The sequence below is a fragment of the Fundulus heteroclitus genome, chromosome 16, assembly GCF_011125445.2.
Source record: "Fundulus heteroclitus isolate FHET01 chromosome 16, MU-UCD_Fhet_4.1, whole genome shotgun sequence".
Taxonomy (NCBI): Eukaryota; Metazoa; Chordata; class Actinopteri; order Cyprinodontiformes; family Fundulidae; genus Fundulus; species Fundulus heteroclitus.
This window is the reverse complement of record NC_046376.1, coordinates 20,917,988-20,945,865: the sequence shown is the minus strand read 5'-3', so window position 1 is coordinate 20,945,865 and position 27,878 is coordinate 20,917,988. Positions and strand designations below refer to the sequence as shown.

The window sequence follows — 27,878 nt, the reverse complement described above, 5'->3', positions numbered from 1 at the left end:
GAGATGGAAATGTGCCAGAGGGGCACTTAGCATTTGAGGTTCATTTGCAGTCATGAAAGGAGGCTTATAGCTCAGACACTTTACGTTTAGCATGGAGGAGTTCAAAGAAGTGCAAAGTAAGTTGAGCATTATGGAGGGTTTTGATTTTTGCAAATAAAACTTGATGAACTTGCCACGGTTTAATTATGAAAAGCTGGGGTAATGCTTGATCGCCACAGGATACAAGAAGAAGAAGTGATCCACGTTATGAAGAAAACACACAGAGGCACATTCATACAATGTAGCGTCAGAAAATCACCATACATCATGTGATTAGAGCTTCCAAACCACACACCAAATTAACATTATAATGAAGTCAATAGGTTTACTGATAAGCTTATTCGTTTAAGTTTATGACAAGTATGAAAAGAATATTATTATACAGGACAACAGACAAAGTGTATATAAATGAAAATAATAATTCATGTGCTCTGTCAGATAAAAGCCGATCTTCCACCAGTGATGTCTAGTCTTTAAAACCTTGTTTTTATTCTCTGATTCCCTGAAAGGGACATTTCCTTTCCAAGTAAACAGGATAAGAGTGCCACTGTGAAGGCCAAGTCACTCCTCACTATGGCCTTAATTGTCTGCTTGAATGGAAAAGTTACAACCTTTTTCATTATATGTATTGTTACAATTAAAAAAGGAGACCGAACAGGGAAGTATGCCTGTCCTCTGGTGAAATATCAGCTGGAGGTGCCAAGAAAAAAATTCAGGTCTGTTAAAAAAGGTTTCCCCTTCTTACAGCTTTGTGGGAACTAAGGTCTATTGAATTCATTTTGTGACGCATTTAAAGAAGCATGAAGGGAAGTGATCATTCAAAAAGCTATGGGAGCAATAAAAGCATTAGATAGTGATCAGATCATAAATTCTTGCCTGATCCTATAGGTCTTTGGATAGCTTGTTTGGCTGATCATTTTGGTAAGTTTGACATCAGGGTCACAAAGTTTAATACCCATTTGACACTAAAAAAAAAATAGTAAACAGAAATAGGAGATGTTTAGTTCACAGTCAGTATAAAACAATACAATTTAGCTTTAGAGTCCAATTTAGTGTTTTTTTTTTCTTTTTTCACAGTGTTAGAGCAAGAAAATTACTCAGTCATGTTGAGGATGTGTCCTTTTCCTAACAGGCTGGTGGTTAGCTGCTAACCAGCCAGTGAGGTCATCCAGCTGCTGTGGACCACGCTCAACTGAGGGACGGAGAGAGATCCGCATCAGGGCTTTCTAGACCGTTCATGGTCAAACCAACTGGAAAAAAACAAAAGATATCTCTATTATGTTGGTTACTTTTTTAATAACAAAACAGTCATGCATTACTGCAACAAACAGATTTGCACATTTAAAGACCAGAAAAATCTTTGAATTTGTAAACAAATAAATAAAAGAATGTTGATCAAATAAATTCCACCCACAAAGCTCTTAATTGGTCTAAGAGTATGAAGACCTTATTTGTACAGTAGTTGGTTTCCACAGCAACAATAATAATTTAAGACGGCATTAAAAATCAAGGACGTTTCTGATTAGTTTGTAAAGTTAAAATAGTGTCACTCCATAGTATAGATGAAAAACACTGCAGGTTACACAGACCAGAATTCAAGAGAATTTTAAAGTAAAACATCACCTTTAAATTTTTGCTTCTTAATAGCATCAAGAATGGGATGTTATCGAGATCATGTATGTGAAGACAGATGAGTGAATTCTTTTGGCAACAAAGTGTATCTGTTAATTTATGAAGTAAATTTGAATTGTATTGTGTTACATTTAAATGACATGGTATATATAAGAAAAAGTTACAGCGATAAATCTCTTATGGATGCTACAAATTACTTTCTGCAGATGTCCTGTAGTGATAACGTTTCCTTTCAGGACTCGTTCGATGAGGTACAACATCATTCTGTGCTGGAAACCAACAGGAGTTGTTCCAAAGGTAAACATGGCAGCAAGGACAGTCATGTAGGGATACATGAAGTGCCAACAGCTGCACCTGTTCATGGCGATGGGACCCTTCAACTTCCTGACACATGAGTCTGGGTCTGCTCTTTGTCTTGTTGTTTTTAGCTTCTGTCTCAGGCTAATTTTGATTCAGACCAGAACGTGCCAGAAGACGAGCCGCACGTTTGCTCCTCAGGTCAAATAAGGTGAGTGCAGCTGCTCCTGGATCAACATAAAGAGCTTGGATACACAAGGAGGCTTCCCTAAATAATTTTTGCCCACACTGCTTCTGTCGCAGTGGCAAACGTGGCTCATTTATGTGTCAGTGCTCTCAAGGAAAACAACACGCAGCACAGCACAGCACAGCAAACACCACTGTTCTTCATCCCTCCCTTCCTCCTTGCTTTCACTGCACATATCCCTGCTTCCCTCCCTTCCTAGTCCAGTTCAGATTCTGTTAAAGAGGTCAGAAAATGATTTCCATTCAGGATGAGGGTCTGGGCAGACTGTTTTTTTTTTTTTTTTCCACACAGTGCGTTGCACATGTACACACACACACACCCCCAGGCCCCCTGCTTTTATGTCAGGTCAGCAGCAGCAGCAGTGAGGCTGCTGCACCACAGCACAGGGACTTTTGTCGGCCTGCTGTGGCTGCAGTGAGTCCTTTTGTCATGTGGAATGTGTTAGTGTGGAGACAACCTGCAATCACGATGATGTCTGTCGATGTTGGCAATAAACACAGGCAGGAATATCATTATGATGAGCTTTAATATGTGTGTTGGAGAAAGTGTGGTTGCACTTGCACTACAGCAATAGGGGAAATAAACAGCTGAAAAATGTGATTTTGGAAGTGAGGTCATGTTAGAAGATTGTGAATAGTTAAATGAGCTATAAGTAAGATATTTACCGTAAAAATCAACCTAAATCATTCTCATTTCTCACCCAGGATGGAAGTAAACTTCCCTATAAACAATTGGTCCTCTCCATCAACAATGTCTTAGTCACATTTTTCTCCTTTCAAACCTAAAGGTACCATCCAGAACGACTTTGGTTCAGAGTGTAGCCTGTGTTTACTTTCTGGTTCCTCAGCAAATCATATGAGAGTTCCCAGGATTCCCAACACAGAGCGCAGCATTCGGTATTTTATTTTGTATATATATATATATATATATATATATATATATATATATATATATATATATATATATATATATATATATATATATATATATATGAATACGATTAAAAAGTCTTCCTTTAACTGTTTTGAGCAGGTGTTTTAGGTCACATAAACCATAAACAGTCATGGGTTGGAAACTAAAGCAGAAGCACCCATCCCTCTCAAAGATAACACTTTGATGGCATCTCTAGTGCAGGTTAGCGACCAGAGGATTTATCTCAGCTAATTAACCATCCAATATCAGCATGTTCCACTTATGTTACTCTATAAAGAGCAGAATGGCGTAAAAGGTAACCCTACTGAATAAAGTGGTTGTTTTTAGTCTATAATGTTACTATGGTATAAGCATTGAACTAAACAAATGTTTATAGAGTTGTAATAATCAATATACAACATAATTTAACAACAGAAGGGTGTTTCTTGTTTTTATAATTTTAAAAATTAGATCAGGTTTTACATTCTTGTTCCAAATTTTACCATGAAACAGTGAGGTATTTACTGACAGCTGTCATAGTGAGAATCTCATACTGGCCCGTATTTGGCTGATTTCTAATAATTTATGTTTCTTTATACTTTAAAAATAGCCAGCATTAATTACAAAATGCCACTTTTTTTTCTTGTTCACATTCTTAAGGACACAGTTTAGCTCTAATGCCAGTCACTCACATTGTACATAGATATGCATTCTCAGCTGCTGCACTTCATCCTTCATGTGTGCAGACCAGAACTCTCAAACACACACATCGTCTTCTATTTCTCTGTCTTAATCTCTATGTAACTCCTCTCTTTCTTCACATGTATCCCCCCAACCCCCACACTCTACCATCTCTATCACACAAACACACCCCTAGCCCTGCAGAGATTCTTTTTTCTTTTTCATGCTGTGTCTTTATCTCTGCCGCTGGCCTCATTCTCACTGTGAGCCGCTGCTGCAAGAATCCTCGTTTCAGCTTTGACATCAAAGCCGTGTAAGGATGAATACTGTATCTCTGCGGCAATTTAGGTGCATGAGTATGTACGACGCATGGGGCTGACAGTATTATATAAGCATGCCTTTGCATAATGGATTTAATTAATTTTAATGTCTCCATATAAACAACAACTGCTGTCAATGACAGCAAAAGCAATATCTTTTCGACAAGCCCAAGGACCGGTAAGTAAGTGTCTAAAAGTGAGTGCGTACGTGTGTGCGTATGTGCGTGCGTATGTGCGTGCGTATGTGCGTGTGTGTACCTCGGGTCTCTTGCCGGGCCCAAAAACATGCAACCGTATTGGCAATGTCACGACTCTCCCTCAGCTCCCTTTGCCATCGACGTAATTCCTGCACATCTGGCCGTGCTCTGACCTGAACAACCAAGTGTAAGTGTTAACGTAAGTAAATTTTTCAACTGCATAGAATACATGTTATTCGTTTTGGGTGGAGAAAATTAGCTGAAAATTGGAGAAACTTTAACATCCTATTATATATTTGCCAGACTGTCAATTTGCCATATCAGAGCATCATCTTTTCAATAAATATGGTGTTCTTATCTAAAATACTAACAATCAAAAAAATAAACGACTTGTTCAAAAAGGTTTCTTAAAGGACCATAGTATAAGTTCTGTGATTTTTGCAGACATCTGCCCCCTCTGGTGACAAGTTGAAATAACACCAGTCTTGTGCCTGTGCATGGCAGAAGAGGAAAAAGCATCTGCACCAGTGGTTTGTTTAGAGGTGTGATGTCTGCTGAGGTAACAAAGCTATAAATGGTTTAGTTAGCCCATGGTCCCTTGCTAATGTATTATTTACGGCGGAGATTCAACAAAGTAGCCAGGTGAACGAGAGCGCGCTGCACATCACACCCACACACACGTCCAGAGGATTTGGCCTAAATCAGTCTCCCATAAACCGATTAATCCAGGCAATGGAGACAACTACATAAAATAGAGCAGAACAAATTTTTCACGTCGGGCAATTGGAAGGGAATGTATGGGAAAGGAAATAAATGTTTAATTTCAAAACATGCACTATGCACTTTTAAGTTTTTGTATTCTTGTAATAAAACCAATGTTTACCTTTATAGATTTTACTGGTGAAGCACCGCTTAGAAGTTTGTGGACAATTTCTGATCTCCAGGTTTTGTAAAGTGACTAGTCAATACCGATTTCTCTATAGCACCGTGTAAGAACATATGAGAACAAATTTGAGAAAAACATTGCTAGCCACAAAACATACTTTTACATACTTTTATATCAAACTGTATATTAGTAATTAGCCTGATTATTACATTTTGCATTATAAAAACAGCTGTCTCTCCAAAAGTAGATCCTTACGTGAATTGTGAGGTCTCCAAAAAGCTGCCACACTGCAAAAACAAAACTAAAAATAAGTAAACATTTCTTGAAATTAGTATGTTTGTCCATGATTTGAGCAGGTAAATGTCTATCTATCTGCCAATAGAATGAGTATTTTGACCCCTAAAAAAAGATAATTAGACATCCTGCACTTGAAATAAGATGATGGAGATGAGTTGTTCCTATTTTAAGTGTAAAATTCTTATTCCATTGGCAGATAATCTTATTTACCTGCTCAAATTAAGGATAAATGCACTCGTTTCAAGAATATTTTAGTTATTTTTAGTTCTGTTTTTGCAGTGCAAAATTTGCTAGTTTCTTGTCTCTTGCAGACCCATATATATGTCTCAATATGTCATTGGAAATAAAGTTTTTAGATGGCTTTTTACTATTCCCTGTTTTCTCTGACTTTGTTTTCATACACTTTACAGATACTGAAAATAGCCACATTGAGTCTTCTTCACTTATTAGCAGCTTTCACAATGAAGAGTATTTATGTCAACTGGACCAGATAGCACAAATTTTTACATTTCTCACCAGCTAATCAAACTGAAAACTGATTACAGTCAACAGCCAATCCCTCAGGATTTTTCAGTATAAAAAATAAAAATAAACTATAACTCTTAACAAAGCTACATGTCTGACTAGGGCGGAACATAGCAAAAATCTGCAAATGGAGGTAAATTATTACGGAAATCTTGCATGCAGTACCTCCGTACCTCCGATTTGTGAGCTTTACACTCTCAAATCACTGTCAGTGTGAAGAGCAGCTCATTCAACACAGGTTTCGAGACGTTTTATTTCTAATTTTAGGATATTATAAAAAGATATAGATAACAACTCTGTAGCTTTACAGAGCAGTTTTTAAACTTATGACTCACTGTTACAATGAATGTGTATGATTATGTCTGCATTGTGTGGCTGGCTAAATAAGTGAAATTCACTCATTTTTAACAAGCTGACTTTGATGCGTCTCTGAGTTTAAGTTGTTGTTGGCATGACTCATCCCTTTGTTCTTGGAGGAAACCCCTGTAGTTGTTTTGTGTTTGTGTGTGGGCTGCCGGGTTTACTGAGAGACTGACTGAATGCGTTTGCTGTTTAAGATGAAAAGAAAACGTCCCTGTTGGGCTAACATTCCTATTCCTCTCCTACTAAAAAGGCCTTCTCTTTCTTTTGCTCTAAGAAATTTTCTTTTCTGCCTCTTCTCCTTCACTTCCTTCGATGTCTCACAACAACACCTCAGACCCTCTTGAGATTCTCCACACATCAGTGTTTCATCCCTCTCTGTCCACCTTTGTCCTCTCAGTTTTGCATTCTCTACATCTCTCACCCATCTTGCTCCCCCTATGCTTCCAGTGAACCTCAACATTCTCTCAAGTGTCTGGTTGTGGGGATACGACGGTGTTCCTACTAAGCAGTGTAAAAGTAGGCCTGTTATATAAGGCTGACCAAGGGGCTGACGAATTGGTAAAACCAGTGAGCTTCAGCAGTTAATTCAATGGGTGTCATGGTGCCGCAGCGGCCCCTGTCTTGATGGGAGCAAACCATAGAAATGGAAACGAGGGGCGAGGGTCAGTACGGGTGGGGGGTTGGAGCCGCTTGTGTTTGCTCACCACGGCCAGTTTTCTCTATGTGTGAAAGTGAATGTCAATTTTCATTGGCTTCCTCCATAAATCTTATACCTTGTTATTGTGCTTCCGCTGCTGATACCTGCTTCTAAATGTAGGGACATTTAACAGAAACGACTGCTTAAAAACGGGTCACACATGATCAAAATACAGAAGATTTTTGTAACAGATGACTAAAAAAGAATAGGCTGACTGTGTGAGTGTTTTAAATCCCATCTGTGTGAATAAACGCAGGTTATTTGTTGTTGAAAGGTTCTGTTTTTGACAACGTGCACAAAGATAATAATGTTCCTACACATTTTTCATACCAAACTTCATGTCTTTCCCAATAGCTAAATTATTTGTGGCTTTATATGGGTGTTTTTTCCTGATATAGTCCACTAAGCCGGAAAAGTTTGTCACTGTTTGCGGACCGAATATGCTGTTGTTATGATCAATCGTGTCGTTGCACGCGTGGCCGGGTTTGGTTTGGTGCATGTGAGTCACTCAACTCATGTTGCAGACGATGCATGCAGGGAAGGATTAAAAGTGATTAGAAGAATTGCCAGGACACTGTGAGACAGTGGCCTTCCAACCGCATTACTTTGGATGTATAATACAAACATGGCCATAGACACCCACCGCAGAACTGAAACAAAAAAAAGAATATGCTACAACAAGACAGCCGTCAACTCAAGTCCCACAGACATCTTTATAAAAATCACACGAGTGGCAGCACAAGATGAACCCCTGCAAAAAAAAACACACACCCACAAGTTGCATAACTCCCAACAAACATTGTAGATACTATTTCTCGCAAACATACTACAGCCCTGCTGCACAGCCTCTCAGGCTCCTCTCCTTTGCTGTGTTCCACATTCTGCGGCTGCACAAAGCCCTCTATTCACTGCAGTAATACAGCAAACGTAGGCAAGTTGCACAGACACATCCACAAAATCTGCTCCATCTTCCCCTTCACACCTCATCCACCCACCCATCAATCACCGTTTGGTTGCCCGATGTTTCTGTCACAGTCTAACCAGCCCAGTGACCTGTGATCTGATACGTGCTTCTGCAGACTTGGACGCATTAAGTGGCTTCAACATACCCCCACTGTGCTTTTGTAGAACACACTGACAGGTAATCTTAATCTTGCGTGGTCCATATTACAGCTAGCAATCCCATTTTATGGAAAGTGTGCCTTGATGGGCCACTTTGCTGTAATTAGGTAAGTGAGGACTAAGCAGATGCAGACAGAATGCCTATTTAATGTACTGCGTCCCAGTGACATTTTTTCTGCATGAGTGTCACCGCACAGGGTCGGTCAACTGACCGAACACTGAAGCTCAGCTCATGGCATTCAACTATAGCTGCCCTCAGATCGTTGAGCTGGAATCACAGACCTAATTCTCCAATCGACTACACTGTTGTTTGGCAGGGATTCTATGGGCAGAGTGGTTGTTAATATGTCAAACCATCAATATTAGATCACATCAAAAGAATTATTACTCAGCACAAGTAACGCCCTATTTTTTTATTGTAAAGTAAGGCCTTATAATCCAACAGATTAAAGCATCAGAAGAGAAATACTTCATAAATGCACAGACTAAAAGTCTAAACTGTAAACTTTGCAGGGAAAGTAAGGAAAGAGCCGCCCTTGAAACTGGACACTGTCTCTCTCCCCCGTTCAGGACTTACAAGCTTCTGCGTTACATTAACGCACAGTTTACTGAGTGTATACAGCTTCCGTGTATATATCATTTTTACTTCTTATTTTACTGTACTCTTATTTTTTGTCTGCACCATCAATACCAAGTCAAATTCCTTGTAAGTGCAAACCTACTTAGCCATTAAACTTGATTCTGATTCTGATTCTGAAATGGGAGTTTAGTCGATTTTGTTCTTTGTTGCTACAATGCTTCTGAGCAATATATCACATACTGTTGGAAAACTTGTATAGATCACTTTGAATGGTACCTCATTTGTTGGAAAAAGTAATTTCTGGGTTAAGTAGTAGAATCGCAGCCCCGCAGCACTGAGCTTCCTACGGCCCAGGACCTGGAGTCGCCTCCTAACAGCCACGTTTCGGCTAGCCGCCTATAGCTGGTCAGACGAACAGCCTTCACCCTCTCTGCTTCAACTGCTTCCAACTGGATGCCCAAAGTGAACCGAACTAACACGGAGGCACAGGCAGGTTTGGCAGAGTTGAACAGGGAAAGTTAAATGGTTTATTTGGAAAGGTTTACTTACTGGGTTTCATGGTGGTTTTAAAGCTTGACTGAGCTAATAGGCATAGCTCCAGCTTGCTTCTACGAAACCATGCCATGCTGATATAATTGAAGTGTGTTTTTACAGTTATAACAAACTTTATTTTCATAAGGATTTTATACATTTATGGGATAATGATGTTTGTGTTTTCCTGTCCACTCATTACAACCAAAATAAGGCCTTTTAAAATTAGCGCTTAATGTCCACTAGCATAATGTTATTAGCTTCCCGGATAACATACAGCGTAACTACCGTTCGTTTTTTTAAGGTTTGTTTTCACTTCGCTCCAACATCATTTGATAGTGCTATGCGCATTATTACCACATTAAACACATTAATGTCAATTTAATGGTGTTTTGTATAACTTTAGGATTACCCATTTAGCGACCAATCGCTACAGCGACCCCTAGATTCCCAGAGGAATAATCGCATTAATAAAATCAAGCATCTAAGTTACGGATTCTTACTGAGCAAATCATTCTTTTAAATATTATTTTATCATATAAAGGTTTGTTTAACTCAGGATTTGCATTGTGAATGGGTTGGAATAAATACCAAATCTTGTTCTAAATTAGTTAAGATAATTTAACCTCATTGCATATTTTTTAAGATGAACTTTGGTTCTTTAATTTAGATCTGTAGTGAACCAGGATTTATTGAATCTTTATGACGATGCTTTTAAACTATTTTATTTTGTCCTTTTATTTCTTGTGTGTGTACATAGTTCCTTAGCTTCTTTTTATCTTCATTTTGCTTAGTAGTTTTAGTTAAGTTTCACTAGCCTATTAGAGGATTTGTTGATTGAAATATAGTGTTAATTCAGATATACAGCATTCTATAATGGTGTTCTCTGGATCTTCATTTTATTTCTGTTAATAAATTCTTAAACTTGAAGAGACGTCACTCATTTAGTCTATATGTTTGCAGAGTTTGCTGTTAAAAGAACGGCAGTGCTTGAATCATTCCTTTCAACTATTGTCCTAATATCAGCTGTTAGGGCTGATATCCACCGGGCAATACCTAACAGACAGAGTTATTTATTAAACATTAAATAACTGAAAACAGTGTGTAATAGCACAACACATGTCTGTTTTTAGTTATTTTCTCCCATTCCTTCTGCAGCTCATTGATGGGCCGTCTCAGTAGGCAGACATTTTTGGGTCTTTTCAGAAATGTTCTCTAGAATTCAAGTCCAGGTTCTGGCTTTGCTCTTCAAGGCCATCCACAGACTGCCGAGACAGAAGCCACTTCTTTGTTACCTTGACTCTGTGATTTGGGTTATTGTCATGTAGGGAGATGAATTACGGCCTTAACCCGAGTTCAAGAGAACTGGAGCAAGTTTTCTTGAAGAATGGCTCTGTACTTTGCTGTAACGATGTTACTGTACACTATACACCAGGGGTATCCAGCTCCATTACTCAATGACTGGTCTCCAGCTGGTTTTAGATATGCCCCTCTGTTGGATTTATTATAGTTATTCTACTTTTAATCTATATTCTAGTTATATTATGTTTCACTTATAACAACTAAATGACTATGCAATCTTATATTTTACTAATAACATTCTTGACCATTTACAATATTATATTATACTTATTACTGAAGTGTTATTTCTCCTTATATCAGAACACAAGCATGCGAGCAGTTGCAGGTTGCACCCAATTGTATCTTGCAGCTGCCTGTGGAAGATAAAGAAGTTACTCCCATAACAATGAATGCTGTTGTTGTGTATTGGTTCCCTGCCTAATAGATTTCAACTGGTTTGTTCCCCTTCCCTCAGCAGTTGAAATCCTGTGTAACTAGGGCGTTCCAATTTTCAATAAAAAGCCTGGCGAGCGGAGACTGCTTCAGAGTGGTTTGGAGGATTGTAAACTGAACGGTCTCCGAGCACTCTCCTTGCAAGATCAATTTAACTAATTCTCTGTGTCTTCTTTGTGCAGGTTGCTGAATAAGATGTTTGGTGTTTAAACCTAACATTAAATGGTCCTTCGAGCCGGATTTCAACATACCTAACGATCCCAGCAGGTAAAGTGAGGTTCCAGCAAGTCTGTGGCCACAGCACTAAGACCCTTTCCGGGACTGGTCCCTCCTTTACGAGCTGGGATCCGAAGGTTGAAGAATTCCAGAGACACAGAGAATTGTGAGTAGAATTTCGTTAAAGAGGAATGAGTGAACATTTCAGATAAAAAACAGTTAAATTCCGCAGGAGGACAGACTCCTCTAGTTTAAACTAACTAGTTAAATTCTGTGAAGGACGGCGGAGTCCTCTGTTTTCTGAGAAACAAGATAAAACCCTGACAATCCTAGGCACTATCAGGTAGCAGATAAAAAACAGTTAAAGTCCGCAGGAGGACAGACTCCTCTAGTTTAAACAAACTAGTTAAATTCTGTGAAGGACGGCGGAGTCCTCTGTTTTAAAAAAAATAGGAAATCTAAACAGTTAAAGTCCGCAGGAGGACAGACTCCTCTAGTTTAAACAAACTAGTTAAATTCTGTGAAGGACGGCGGAGTCCTCTGTTTTAAAAAAATAGGAAATCTAAACAGTTAAAGTCCGCAGGAGGACAGACTCCTCTAGTTTAAACTAACTAGTTAAATTCTGTGAAGGACGGCGGCGTCCTCTGTGTTAGATTAAAAGTAAGAGCTCAAAAGTGTGACTGTGTGTGTGTGAGGAAATACAAATACCACTAGGTATTTTATTTCATACCAAAACAGGCAAGAACAAATATGACGAGCTTTTGTGGATGCATGTAGGCAAGAAAACTCCACCTTGAAGGTTGAAGTGAGTTTTACCACAAACAGTTATTGATCGTCATCTTGTCTAAATAAACCCAGTGTTAGAACACAGCAGGTGTTGCAACCCACTGGGTCCAAACATTCACCAAAATGGGAAAGGGACAAAGTGAACAAAAATGCGAGCTACTCAAGAACTTACATGTAAAGATTGGAAAGTTGTTGAGAAAGAAGATAAAGCAGCAATTGTGCCCTTATGTTATTAGATAAAAAAAAAAAAGGGTACAACTTCAATGGCAAACTATCCACTTCTGGCATAAACGAACTACAGGAAAAAATTAAATTAAAATGCAAAAACAAGGAGAAGCAAATGGCAAAAGAAGGTCTTGCCCAGACCCAAGTCTGGATAAAAACAGCAGGACCCACTCTGATCAAATTTAACATTTAGCTACATGGGTAAAATAATACAATTCAGGTTTAAGAGGTGACTTAACAAACAGAAAATAGCTAAAATTCCAGAAGGCTATCATTAATAAATCGGGAAATTTAAAGGGGAAATACAGAGCAACACTCTGGGAGTTTTTTTTTTTTTTTTTTTAGAACAAGGAGGTTTCGTATAAAAAAAAAAAAAAAAGAGAGAGACGTCTCGCAGAACACTACGCGCAAGCTGTCTGTCTGTCTTGTACAACATATTGTGTCTGTGGAAATGAGATCATTTTGTTTGAGTGAGTGGGGGAGAGACTGCTTGGATCCGCGGAGATTGATGTTTGTGCGCAAATGGGTTTTTGTGTGTAAGTCTGTGTGTGTAGATTTGTGCGTATGACAGAGCTGAGAATAGCAACTGAAGCGTAAGAGAATTACGATGCATTTGATTGAAACTGGGGATAAAGGTTTTGTTTTTGTGTTATTTGGGTGCCTAATTATGGAGTACAGTTAACCAGAGCCGTGGGGAAAGTATTCAGTTACACTATTAATGCACGAAGCTTGTATTTGACAATGGATTCATGACAGCTGTAAAAATAATAGAGTAGGGTCTTTTTATATTGTAATGTTATAACTTTATTAACTTGGCAAACAGCATATGGGGAGATTATATGGGAGAAGTGGAGCTGGATGGAATATGTAGGGGAGACTTTTTACACTGAGCTGAAGCGAACCTCAGGGGGACAGTTTGACCTAAAGCAGGACAATAGATATGATAAACAAAACTGACCAACATCTGAATGTGTTGGGCGGAGAATTAACGGTTCCTGGTGACACCCCCAGGAACAACACATTATTAGAAACACCCATCAACTATGCGCGTCATCTGTTACTACACCTACAGCCCCAACATCGCTGTAAACAGCCGAGGATTGGTCACTGATAGTTGGTATGTTCCGCCTGCTGCTCAGGGCGCAGCCCTCCCCTCTAGAGGGAGACTTGCTGTCTCTGCATTGACAAACTTAGGGACCGCTCAGGAATATGTGTTTGAGAAAGAGAGTAAATAATAAATGAATAATAAAACTTATATCTGTGTTTGTATAAGCATAATTTTAACTAGTGTGGTTTATTGCAAAAGTGCATATTAAAATTTCCAAATGAGTTTTTATACTTTCAGAAATATAAAAGATAGAATACGAGATTAATTGAAATTAAAATTTTAATAGCTTGAAAGCCCTAGTTTGAATATAATACACTAGACTTAAAACTGGTTGATCTAAGGAAAGCAGGAATTAGCTCATTAACAACTTCTGCTAATTGTAGGTCTAGGAATCACCAGTTAGCAGAAACAAAAGTTAAAAGTTAAAATGGAACTTAAAGCTGTTTGGTAAAAGTACAACCCGGTTGATTAGATAGATTTTATTAGCCCTACGTCTAGTCATGTATCAGTTTTACAGTTATCCTCAGATGGAGTTGCTGATGTTTAAGAATTTATGAAGAATGTTACTGGTTTAAATTGTTTTACCACAGAAGTTAAACTTTGCAGAGCGACAGAAATCAACAGGAACAAAAAAAGATTTGGAAAAAATTAAAGGGCAGATCCCAAAGTATTTCTTTAATGTAAACACATTCTCTAAATTAGATAATTTGATGGCGAGCATCATGACTGTCAAGCTTTAGCCGAACAGACAGCCAAAAGCAGGGCTGATCTGAAGGACGTTCCCCTGACTGAGGGAGAAACATTGTTTTTAGATGGCTCATCCAAAAAGGATGACAAAGGCAAAACAAGAACTGGCTACTCTGTAGTCACCGCTGACAGTACTAAAAGCTTTTTTCTTTGCCACAGCACTACTCTGCCCAAGCTGCAGAATTAGTGGCCTTGACTGAGGCCTGTAAACTCATGAAAGGAAAAAAAGTAACCATTTACACTGACAGCCTGTATGCCTTTGCAACCACACACACATTTGCCCAACATTGGAAAAATAGAGACATGATAATATCGACTGGAAAACCAGTAACTCATTCAAATTTGTTAAAAGAACTCCTTCGAGCCGTACACACACAAATAAAACTGACCCTATTTCTAAAGGAAATGCTTTTGCAGACGAGACTGCCAAAACAGCTGCAATGACAGACACTTTCGTGTGCACACTTTCTATGGACCCTGAGCCTTTAACTCATGATGTTTTAAGGGAAATGCAAAACCAGGCCCCACAACAAGAAATAAATCTCTATAAATGGGCAGCAATTTTGAGCCATGGGAAGTCCCATGTCTCAACAGGAGGGATAGTGGGGTTAATAAACAAAGTATACACACCCTATGGGTTTAATTCTTATTCAAATAATTTTTGTAGATCATGTCTGATATGTGCAAAAAACAATGCTCAGGGGAACCTGAGACCAAAAAGAGGTCAGTTTCCAAAACCTGATTATCCGTTTCAACATCTACACATGGACTTTATTGAATTAAGTCCTAGTGAAGGGAATAAAATTTTTTTTCTGGGAATAGTTGATTCATTTTCCAAATGGATAGAACTATTTCCCACAAAACATCCAGATGCGTTAACAGTGGCAACAGCTTTATGTAAAGACATTATCCCTCGCTATAGGATACCAGAAAAAAAAAAAAAATCTACAGTGATAATGGATCACATTTTGTGAACCAAATCATTGTTAAAATAGGCCAAGCCTTTCATATAGACTTAAAAAACCATTGTTCATATCATCCTCAGAGTGCGGGCTTAGTTGATAGAACTAACGGAACAATAAAGAACAGACTAAGAAAGTGCATGGAAGAAACAGGAAGGCCGTGGACTCAGTGCCTAGACCTTGTTAAACTGCACATAAACATTACTAGCACAAATGGCCTGACACCCTATGAAATGGTGTTTGGTAAACCATATAGACTGCCCTATTTTGAGAACAAATGGGAAACTGATGATGAAAGCACTCTAGCAGACTATATGAGAAAAATGCTGGAAAAACACAAACAAGTGACAGAACAAACTGACAGTGTTACAACTTCTGTGTCTCCACGGGAAAACCAGTTAGTTGAACCAGGGGACTGGGTTCTGATAAAAAGCATAAAGAAGAAACATTGGCATTCACCTAAGTGGGAAGGACCTTTCCAGGTTTTGCTGACCACTGGAACTGCTGTAAAGATTGCAGAGCGGAGCACGTGGATTCACTTAACACATTGCAAAAGAATCATTAAACATGACTAAGGTCACAATTTCCATTATTGCATTCAATTTGACTGTATTAGTCTGCCTCCTAGTGATCGCTTTGTGGTATCTGTTGTAGTATTGTAATTCTTCAACGACCCTCAGAGTAAGTCCGTTGTACAAAGGGGGTTGTATTTCTAGTATACAATCGTCTCAAATCGGTGAAGATTGTCCACACCTCTGCCGAGGGGTCTTTAGGAAGGATTTCAATCTGCAAACAGAATGCTAACTGAAAAAGGGAAAAGACTTGTGTGGTTGGGGATAGCCATCCTAACCGTGGCAGCAGTAGTTATATGGCTATGGGAAGCTCAAATTCTTCATGGAACTAAAAGAGCCAGAGAACCAAGAAGAGTGGGCTACTACAATCCTAAACCTTCCCAAATTATGAAAATATTACAAAATCCATGTAAAGAGTCGAAAGATGACAAAAGAACTGAAGAGCTATATTTTTGTTATCAGAATAATAAGATCCGGACTGTGATTAGTTTTAATAAAGACCAATTCAAGATAGGAGGTTACAAAGCTTCTGATTGGAAAGGTTACAAATGGTATTTAGATGGCACAGGAATGAAACAGACAGGGCACAATTGGGAAAATGTGTTTGAGACAACAGATCATACGTGGAGACAAAACACATATGGTACGAGTAACATTGCCAGACAGTGGAAAGGAAAGGTGAAACTAACTGATGCCAGTAATACTATTTTCCTGACGATAAATACCACCCATAAACCTTTTGGAAAACCAGCCAGTTTCAGAAAATTTAAAGATCCTCCCTGTCATGGTTTAGCCCTGTGTATTTGGCGCCCTCACCAGACAGATCCGTGCATTACCTTGTTTTTCTGCCCAAACCTGACAACAATAATGATGCCTGAAGTTACTTTAGGACAAAAAACTGTCTCTCCAATAACTCCACACATATATGTAGATCCTACTGCAGATGATTGGTTCAAAATTACCACAGGAATGTCCGGAAAAAGCAATAATTGGCTTTTAATGGTGGAACAAGCTGCTCGTACTGTATCCACAGGTTGTTTAGTTTGTATGGGTCCCAGACCCTTGCTACAGGTTGTACCAGCAACAATGACTCCTGAATGTCTGACTGAAATAATGAATAACACAGTGCCTCCTGGAAACTGTACATTCTGGGACACTATATACCCTCTAACTACTGAGGATAAAGGAAAACCGCTGTTTTAAAGTTAAATGAGACCCAGTGTACAGAAATACTTCCAGTAAACATAACTTTCAAACCTGTAGCACGTAGTGACATCTGGTGGTGGTGTGGTGATAATAGATTGTTTGACAAACTCCCTTATAACACCATTGGCCTTTGTGCATCTGTGACATTGATTTTGCCAGTTTCTATAACTCCACTTACAGTACGGGAATTATTGACCGCGGTGAAAAGTGTTTTTCCACACACTTGGCAAAAAAGAAACAAGAGAGCAGTACAAGGTTGGAGTGAGGACGATCCAACTTATATTGATAGCATAGGAGTTCCCCGCGGAGTTCCAGATGAGTACAAAATCGTAAATCAGATTGCAGCAGGATTTGAATCTGTTATTTGTTGGTGGTGCACTATAAATAAAAACGTAGACAGAATCAACTACATCCATTATAACGTTCAGAGATTAGGTAATAAAACAGAACAAGGTTTTGCAGCCATCCATGAACAACTGTCAGCTACCTCTATAATGGCTTTCCAGAACAGAATTGCTGTTGATATGCTCCTAGCAGAAAAAGGAGGTGTCTGTGCCATCTTTGGAGAACAGTGTTGTACCTTTATTCCAAATAACACTGCGGCAGATGGCAGCTTGACAAAGGCCCTAGAAGGCCTCCGTTCCTTAAACAGCAAAATGAAAGACCATTCTGGAGTTGATACATCTATGTGGGATGGCTTTGGAGAAGTGTTTGGAAAATACAAACAGCTAGTGGTATCAATTTTAATGTCTATTGCTGTGTTTGCAGCTATTCTGACCTTATGTGGATGTTGCTGTATTCCGTTTTTAAAAGCATTGTGCACTAGAGTGATAACAACAGCCATACAGCCCGTAAAAGAGGAAATGTATGCGCTGCTTGCAACTGAAAAACCACCAGCTGATTCTGAAAATGAAGACGAAGAGACATCTCTTAATTTTCCAGACCTGTATCCTGATCCCGACGACTGTGACGACCTCTGGGTGTAACCTTTAAGTTGTGAATGAATTTATGGTTGAAAATCTGACAAGAAGAGACCAATAAAGGATGAAACATAGCTTAAAGTGAATAAACAGGAGGGTAATGTTGGATTTATTATAGTTATTCTACTTTTAATCTATATTCTAGTTATATTATGTTTCACTTATAACAACTAAATGACTATGCAATCTTATATTTTACTAATAACATTCTTGACCATTTACAATATTATATTATACTTATTACTGAAGTGTTATTTCTCCTTATATCAGAACACAAGCATGCGAGCAGTTGCAGGTTGCACCCAATTGTATCTTGCAGCTGCCTGTGGAAGATAAAGAAGTTACTCCCATAACAATGAATGCTGTTGTTGTGTATTGGTTCCCTGCCTAATAGATTTCAACTGGTTTGTTCCCCTTCCCTCAGCAGTTGAAATCCTGTGTAACTAGGGCGTTCCAATTTTCAATAAAAAGCCTGGCGAGCGGAGACTGCTTCAGAGTGGTTTGGAGGATTGTAAACTGAACGGTCTCCGAGCACTCTCCTTGCAAGATCAATTTAACTAATTCTCTGTGTCTTCTTTGTGCAGGTTGCTGAATAAGATGTTTGGTGTTTAAACCTAACACCCTCCTCCAAGAACACTGATTCAAATAGTTGAATTGCCTCCTCAGCATTTCATCACATTCTCCAGAGCCCTGGTAAACAACTAGCATTTGATTCAGGTGTGTTGAAACAGGGAATGCCCTATAACATATAGAATAAGCCTATGAGCACTGACTTTTGACAATAATGCCCAATGCAGTGTTCCAGTACCTGCTGAAGAAAAAACATCCTCCCATCATGATGTTGCCATCTCACTAGAAATTAGATGCACTGGAGCTCAGTTTTGAGTGTTTATTCTCTGTATCTCAGAGCATAAACTTTAAAATACTTGTGTTAGTTTATAAAGCACAAAATGTCAGTGGTCTGCACTTCCCGTCCACCGTACTAAATGGTTTAGCACCGAAACACATTAAAGATTTCTGGTCGTATTAATCTTCCCGACACCTCAGGTCTTTTGGTTCAAGTCTACTCTGCATCCCAAGAACCAGAACTAAACATGAACTAAACATTAACTAAACATCAGTTTTATACTCCATTAATTTGGAACAAACTTTTAGAAAACTACATAAATGCTGTTTTCTGAATTCTTTATATCAAGGGTTAAAAACCCACTTGTTTAAAGTTGCCTTAGACCGTTATATTTAAACTAGTGGCTGAAACCTCAATAATTTCAGTCTGTGGTGAAACCTCTCTTTTCTTTCCTTGATTATGTCACTGTAATGAACTTCTTTATGTGTTTTCATTCATATGTTTTCATTATGTAAAGCACTTTGAATTGTCTAATTGCTGAAATGTGCAATTCAAATAGACTTGCCTTGAGTACCTGTGCCCCTAATTTGTTTAAAACTGTAATTCTTCTGTACATTTCTACAAATATATAAAAATATGTATTCACTTTTGTCAGTATAGGCTATTTTGTATTGTTGTTTTTTAAAAAAAACTATACTTAGATCGGTTTTAACAAAACAAAATGTAGCAAAAGTGAGGGGTGGTAATACTTTCTCGTGGACCCGCACAGGCAAAGTTTAATAAAATGTTATTTTTTGACCATGAAATTTGCTGTAAAAATTTACATGTTTATCAATAAGTATCAATTAGTCTTATTAGGCACTAATAATTGCACAACGAGGCAGTTGTTCTGGGTCCTGGGTTCTGGCTGCGTTGATCCTGCTTGTACTTTTCTGGGTACTTCACTTTTATCCCATGACACTGTAGCGTCTTTTTAGTGTGTTTTTATGTTTATGGTGGAAGAGTACAAACAAATTTACCTGACACTAATGTGCAGCAGAGCAGCGTTTAACGGAAATAAAGCCATTTACAACCTTTCCCGGGGTAACACCTGCACACTTTAGCTGGAACGCTAGCTGATGAATAGCAGAGTATGTGCATGCTGAATAAATCGTGACAAACAAGACATGGATATGATGTAAAAAGTCCCCTGAAGTACCTGGCCACAATTTCATAATATCGACGAGCTAACTGTAGTTTATTATACAACAGCTACAGTGCTACGACTCAGCTGACCAGATTCGAGTAATCCTAATAAGTCTTAGTGATCATAAAACGTGTTTGTGTGTGCTACAGTACGTGTGTGTTACAGCGGCAGGCATGGATGAATGGATTATGGCTGGGCTAAGGCACATAGTTTAAAGAAGATTATGCAATATGTTAAGGTCTTGCAGCTCTTCATAGTTATAATGTCTTGTAACAGTGTTCAGACTTCATGAACACTCATATTTGTCTCATTACAACCCCTAAATTCACTGTATTTTATTGGTGTTTTATGTAATAAACCACCAAATAACTTGGAGGTCAAAGGAAAATTACAAAATGAAGAAAAAAAAGATTAAAAAATCTGAAAAGCGTGGAGTGCTTTTATGTTCTGTCCCTCAGAGTCAATACTTTATAGACCCCTTTACTTTAATTAAAGCTGCAGGTGTTCTGGTTTATGCCTCCATAAACATTTAACATTTAGAGAATTTGTTTGTTAATTTTCTTCCATAACAGCTCAGTCTGGAAAAATTAATTTTAAAGTCTTGCTGAAAATTCTTAATTGGATTTAAGTCTGGACATTGTCTGGATCATTAAACCCATGAATATGCTTTGATCTAAAATATTTTGTTGTGGATTTATTGCATGTTTAAGGTCATTGCCCAGTTTCAAATCATCTACACCAGGGGTGTCAAACTCATTTCTATTTTGGGTCACTTTGGCATCATGAAGTCATTAAAAGAGCGGATTGCATGTGTATATATGACACTTTTGATTTCATACTTTCATCTCAGTTCACGTAGAAATGTAAAAAAAAATGCACAGGAACATAAAAGTAGCACAGTTTATCTGCAAAGAAAGTTGCTATTGGGGTGACATACACTTTAAACTCTCATCATTCTGCATCACTTTTTCTCCTTTTGGACATTTCTGGGTTGTTTTAATGTGCTGTAGGAAAACCGATAACTAGTGGCAGGATGCTGTTACTAGATATCAGTGGCAGGATGTAAAATCAACATTCGCTACAGGAGGTGCAGTTTTAGCCACTTTATATAATTTAAAAGGATATATGCCTCTGCTTTATGACATGATAGGCCCTTTTAGCTCTTGAGGACCGGATAAATTGTCTTGATGGGCCAGATTCGGCCCACGGCCTTGAATTTGACACATGTGATCTACTGCCTCTAACAGCTTTTCTTACAGTATTGTCCTACCATCAACTCAGGGCTGGTTTCTGGCCTTCTTGTGGATGGCTTTCATCTGCTGAAGAAAGCCGTCCACATAGCATAGTGGTGCCACCACCGTGTTTTACTGTGAAGGATGGTTAATATATAATCAATATAATATGATTGAACTTGACTTTGTAAAGTGCCTTGAGATGACATGTTTCATGATTTGGCGCTATATAAATAAAATTGAATTGAATTGAATTGAATTGAAGGATGGGTGTATTCAGAATGATGCCAATGCATGTTCACTACTAATAGTTGCTCAATATTTGTTGGAGCTTTGTATTTCTGCAGCTCATTCAGAGTTGGCTGCTTCTCTGATTAATGCGCTCCTTGCCAGGTTTGCCAGTTTAGTTGAACACCCATGTCTTGGAAGATTTGCCGTTGTGCCATGCAGTTGTTTGCATGTTTGAATGGTTGATCAGTACTCTGTGAAATGTCCAAAGCCAGAGATATTCTCTTATAACCTAACCCTGATTTAAACTCATCCACAGTTTTCTCCCGGATGTGTTAGCTATATTCCTTGGTCTTTGTGATTCTGTTTGTTCACTAACAAACCACTGAGGCCTTCACAGATCCGCTGGATTTACACTGAGGTCAAACGACAAATAGGTGGATTCTATTTACCGATACCTTCTAAAGGCAGTAGGGTGCACTGGATTTTATTTAGCCCCAGAGTAAAAGGTGCTGAACACAAATCTGCACCACCCATTTTAGATTTTTATTAGTAAAACGTGTATCATTTGTGTTGGTCTATGAACAAAATACACTGAAGTTGGTAGTTGTAGTGTGACCATAGGTGGAAAGGTTTACTTCAACTTCCTCTTCATAAATAAATGCATCAGTCCCTTATATAAAATCCTAATAAAATACACAGAAGTTTTTTTGGTTGTGATGTGAAAGTATGAGAGAAAGTTTAAGGCTTGTGAAAACTTTTGTGAGGTATTGTATATGCAAGAGAAATGAGACGAAGTTGAACAGTCTGTAGGTCATAGATGTGAGTTGGTTGTGTGTGTGTGTGTGTGTGTGTGTGTGTGTGTGTGTGTGTGTGTGTGTGTGTGTGTGTGTGTGTGTGTGAGAGAGAGAGGCGGCTACACTGCTGCTCTTCTTCAATCCTCGGCGTTGTGATGAGAGAGATTAATAATGGAGGGATGAAAATTCCGCTCTGCAAAAATACTCCCCGTCTCTGCTTCCTGCACTTTCGGCCAGTCTGTGTTTCTTAACCAGAACATGCATACTCGCACAAATCCACAAAGACAGATGAGCACACACACTGCAGTCAGGGAGTCAGTGATGCGTCAGGCGGGTTATATAACTGCACAGAGCATGAGAGCGAGGGGAACAAACAGAGGGACCAGATTTGGGCTCCAAATTACTTGCTGTCACTTAACAATCTAACACTGAAGCGGATTTTAGTGAAATGTTATTGTCCTTTAAATGTGGTCTATCTCTGTTAAGGATTTGTTCACTATATTTCTTCATGGAGACTATAAACCATAGAGGTTCTGTAGCACTTGCACAGCTTCACAAATTACTTTATACAAACCTTCCAGTCAGGAGGATGCACAGCAGCCTCTGTCAGGACTTTGCAAACGCCAACTATCTCCATCGCGCGTGTTTAATAACTTGGGATCTGGCGTCTGTCAACAGCCAATCTCTAACTTCCGACATTGACTGTACTGCGTTTTTAATCCTTGATCTCTGCTGACAAAGCTGCCTTTCCTTCCATCTTGCTCCCAGTCTCTAATCTGACACTGCTCTGCAACATCAGCATGCCTTTTTTCCCCCCTCCCCTTTGTCATCCACCCCAGAATGTTCCAAACATAGCTTCATCCTTCCACTTAATCCATCTCTCTCTCTCTCCCTCTACCAACTCAGTTTCTCTCTTTGGCCTGTGTGCCTCTGCCACGAGATTCCTTGGGGTGCCCGTCTGCAGTGCCATCATCAGTGGCCTTTCTGAACAGTCTCTTAAGTCAGGGTAAACACACTCACTCCTGCCACCTCGGAGGAACACTGGCTGAAAAACAATGGCGTTGTCTCCCTCTGCTGGTGGTAAAACGCATCTAAACATTAATGCTTGGAGCTGCACTTTCAGCAATGCTTTTTAGGCACACGCCCATAAATACATCTACATATTTGAGTAGGTTTGCTGATTTATTTAGAATCAACTGCAGTTACTACAATCAGCATCAGAAAGCAACCCCAACCCTACCCCAATGTCTGATGACAAAAACAGAACAACACTTTCTGTATGTGTCCTCACACCACAGAAGGTTATGTTAATAATTTGTCTGTGACAAAACTGCGGTTGTTCGCCTCTGGCTGTGTCTGACTATTTATATCGCAGCATCACAGCGCCCACACCGGAGGGAATTAAAGCCTGGCATCACTGATGACATAATCAAGCTGCTGAAGGAAACTACAGGCCCCTGTGTGAGAGGGGGCTTGTACTGGGGGATGAGATTACACAAGATCACATTGTGGGCTAATTTTCTCTCTCTCTCTCTCAGACACACACACACACACACACACACACACAGGGTCACTGTGGTCTTATGGTCTGACGGAGCTGCTCCTTTTCTGCTTTAAAATGTACTTTTTCCTCCACATAATATCCTTTAATGCATATACATTGTTTTTACTTTATCTTATATTAATCTGGCCTTTTAAAGTTTTTTAGGACACATTACAACAGCTTGTGTTTTCCTAGTATATTTGGAAATGTGGCTGTTCAATGTAACCTTTTACAATACTTTCAATAAACAATTAAAATGAAAGTAAAATGCCTGTACAATCAGAAAGACAATGCACAAATGTAACTTTCATGGAAGGTGCGCAAGGAAGAAAGCTTTGCTGTCTAAATTAAGCACGAAGAACCGGTTGTAGGTTTGAGAGAGTACATAGGCAAAGGCCAAGACTTCTGGAAATTGTTCTTTGGACAAATCATTAAATATTTTTTTGTTAAACCAACCAATTTAAAGGGATTCTACCATTTCCACCCACATGTGTGGTTAAATTGCTCATATAAAATTATGCCACACATTTGCGGAAGGCCACAAAAATCATGTGGTCAAAGTCCTACTTACTAATGGAGATCTATGTAAATGTATGTATATATTCTAGACTGTGTGTATACTTTTAAACTTGTGTGGATTCATGACTCTTGTTTTCTTTTAAATCACAGAAATTGTTATATAACCACTCTGTCTAGGATTTTTCTTTTAATTAAAATCCATCATTTAAAGCCAAAAATTAACTTGATTTTCATTCCCATGATAAGTATATCCAAACTTCTGACCAATGTGAAATAATATATTCCCCTTTTTCGCCGTATTACCATATTTTCCTTTTACATCAGCCAACCGTATAGGCCACTCCTAAACAAACATGTGTGATGTACCTTATATCCTCTCCAGAAAGCCTGGACCAGCAGTGCGGCCTGCTCCTCACTGAGCAGTAGAAACAAAGGGAGCGGAGGCCTTGGGCTGAAAAATACAGAGGAAGAAATAGAGAAGAAAACCTTGTAGGTTCGATTCAATTTTATTTATATGGCCCCAATTCACAACACGTCATCTCAAGACACTTTACAAAGCCAAATTCAATCAATTGGTCAAAAGTTTTCCTATCTAAGGAAATCCAGCAGATTGCATCGAGTCTTGACAAGCAGCATTCACTCCTCATGAAAGAGCCACAGTGGACAGTCGTCTGCATTGTTGATGGCTTTGCAGAAATGCCTCATACATGCATAAAGCGACAGTGAAGAGGAAATCTTCCTTTTAACAGGAAGGAAAACCTCCAGCAGAACCAGGCTCAGTGTGAACGGTCATCTGCCTCAACTGACTGAGGGTCAGAGAAGACAGAGCAGAGAAACAAAAAAGCACAGAAGCACACATTGATCCAGGAATACTTTCTATGATATATGGTAATGGAAGATGATAATAATCATCTTTATAGTCAAAGACAGATGATTACTAATGCATCAAAAATGAAATTGTGTACACTGTGAGAAGAAAAGCAACAAGATTAGAACATAGAAATATTTTTGACTGACATTAACTTTGTCATGTTATATTTATATGAATATTTAACTATGCACAATATGAAGAGCAAGTTATCAAGCCCTTTGAGATCAAATTATTCACTTAATGGTAATTTCAGTGCACAGTGGTGCACCCCACAAAGAACCAAAAATAATCATTGTCCACTTTTTCCAAGACCTAACACTATAGCAAATCTTTCTAGGCATGTGTTTGTGTTTGTGTTTGTGAGGAACTCACTGCTTGCTGAGCCAGTCTCTGACGAAAGGAATGTCAAGAAAGTTAATTGGATCTTGTCCCTGCCTGCGAGGGTTCTGGCTGAAAACAGATAAGATGTACGGTAAGCTAAGAAGTTATGTGGCGTAGTTATATGCTTTGAGAGTAGTGTGTGTGTTGGGGGGTGGGCTCTTACTTGTAGAGCCACTCAGTTAGGAAGTCACAGGGGATAAATTTGGTTATTTTTCCCTGGAACAACACAAAAAAGGGATAAAATAAATTTTAAAGCATTCAAAATCTCTCTATGGATAAAAAGCAGAAACGTAAGAGTAAAAGTAAAGCATACTGATGATGATGTAAAAAAGCTGTGATTAAGTAATAATTTTCAAGCAATAAGACGTCCTGCTGCAAGTTTTGTTTTATAAGATAAAAATATTTTGCAATGCGTATGTATTTCACTGATATTATGAGTTGCAGAAAATGTCTCCAGAATATCACTGTCATGGCCTGGAATCTGCTATGTCGAACCCTGGATCTCCTCTAATATGGGCTTAGTTTTTCTTTATAGCCTAAAAATCTACTCTCTGCTCTGGCCGGATCCTTGTTGAGAGCTCTGACAAACATAATTGACAAACTCATTTATTGATGTGACTAATTATGGTGTGTAAAAAGCTTTAAAAAAATCTCTTATCACAGCAATATAAACTCACTGAAAAAATAAGAAAAATCTTTGCATTTTCTAGTATTTTCACCCCTTATATCCTTATTGTTTTATTTCTGTTCTCTCTCATTTTTCGTACAGCACTTTAGTTGCTTTGATGTTTTTTTTTTTTAGAGCTTTAGAAATAAAGTCCCATGGTGTGGTATCCCGTCAGGGTAGCATCTCCAGCAGTCACTAGAGAAGACGCAGGGTAGAAATTCTACCGGTAATTTGTAAATCTTTCCTACATAGTAAAGAAAATAGCCTCCTTTTCTCATAAAGAGAGAACTGGTTTAGAGACTTAGATGCAGAAGGTGGATTTTGTGTCTGGTGAACTATTTCTATGTAAACCTGCCCATTTATTTGGAATCCCTATCCTGCTGAAAGATCCAGTGACAACCCATTTTTAGTTTGCTGGCAGAGACTAGCAGAAATTCAATGACAATCTCATTCTAGGAGATTATGATTCAGTGCACTCAAACACAATCCCCAGTTTTTGGAAGAGAATATAGACCCATAGCATTACTGGTCCTCCACCATACTTAACAGTGGGCATGGCTGCTTCACACCAAACCCAATTGGAGTGTTTGTGGCCTAAATCCTCAACCATGGTCTCTCTTTTGTTTGAATATTTGGTGTGATGTTTATCAGAAGAAATACAGACCTCAAAACAGCCGTATCTCTGAGCTTCTCTCAGCAAAGCTTCCAGACCAGGCAACAATACTGGGAACATGGTCTTCTCCAAGAACCGCTTGACAGGCCCTGAAACACCTAAATATTACTCTATGCACACACAGATCAGGATTAAAATATTTTTTTATGCAGTTGGGTAATCTTACATTCATCATTTTGTAGAGGTGGGGTAGTTTCAGCTATCTTTGGGTGCTTCTGATAAGAAATGTGAGCTCTCCAGTCAGCAACACCAGCACCAGTGTTTCTCAGATGATCATCATCCACCAATGCCTAAAAACGTCATGCTTACAATAAACAATCCAGAAGCTGACGATAGATAGATAGATAGATAGATAGATAGATAGATAGATAGATAGATAGATAGATAGATAGATAGATAGATAGATAGATAGATAGATCTGCTACATGCAAATGTATTCCAGACCCATGAACCAATGCTTTGTGGTATCACTTTTTGCAGTATTTACAGCTATAACACGGGAATATGTATCCAAACCATTAAATTATAGCCCCGCCTATTCTACACTAAGATTGTTGCCCTGGTACAATCCTACAATGTGAGCCTCCACCATGTTCTCTAGCATTTTGCTCTGTTTTTAGCTCCACCCTCGTATCAAATCAGACCAGCTCCCAAATCCCTGCGGAGAAGAATCACAACAGCATGTGGTGTGTGATACGGAGATGTGCACTTTTCAGAGTTTTATTTGGAAAAAAAAAAAACTGTCTCCTGTTATGCACTACTTTGGGCTGGAAGTACCTTTTTTAGGGCATTGCAGCTCATCTTGCACTTCTGAACAGGATTTGGCTGCTCAGCTTCAAACTCTTAAAACATACAACAAACAAATTAATTTGATTTATGTTACACTCAAACATATATGGGCACATTCATGTTACCTTGGCAAATTTGTTCCCATAGAGATTTTTTAGCACCCAGTACTTCTGCCATGATTCAGCTTGTGTTCACTAGCCGTCGTCAAGGAACGTTGTTGCCA

General features: G+C 38.7%; 1 protein-coding gene across 1 annotated transcript; it reads right to left on the bottom strand.

Moving 5' to 3' along the window:
- Positions 1 to 179: 179 nt before the first annotated feature.
- On the bottom strand, positions 180 to 27,872 carry iqck (IQ motif containing K). Its single transcript, XM_021319559.2, has 9 exons — positions 27,781 to 27,872; positions 27,644 to 27,708; positions 27,033 to 27,156; positions 26,858 to 26,955; positions 25,690 to 25,742; positions 25,518 to 25,595; positions 24,641 to 24,725; positions 4,387 to 4,498; positions 180 to 1,289 (listed from the first exon to the last, which is right to left on the bottom strand). Exons 1-9 carry the CDS (start codon positions 27,830 to 27,832, stop codon positions 1,228 to 1,230), a joined length of 729 nt encoding a protein of 242 aa, XP_021175234.2. The 5' UTR covers positions 27,833 to 27,872; the 3' UTR covers positions 180 to 1,227.
- Positions 27,873 to 27,878: the final 6 nt, after the last annotated feature.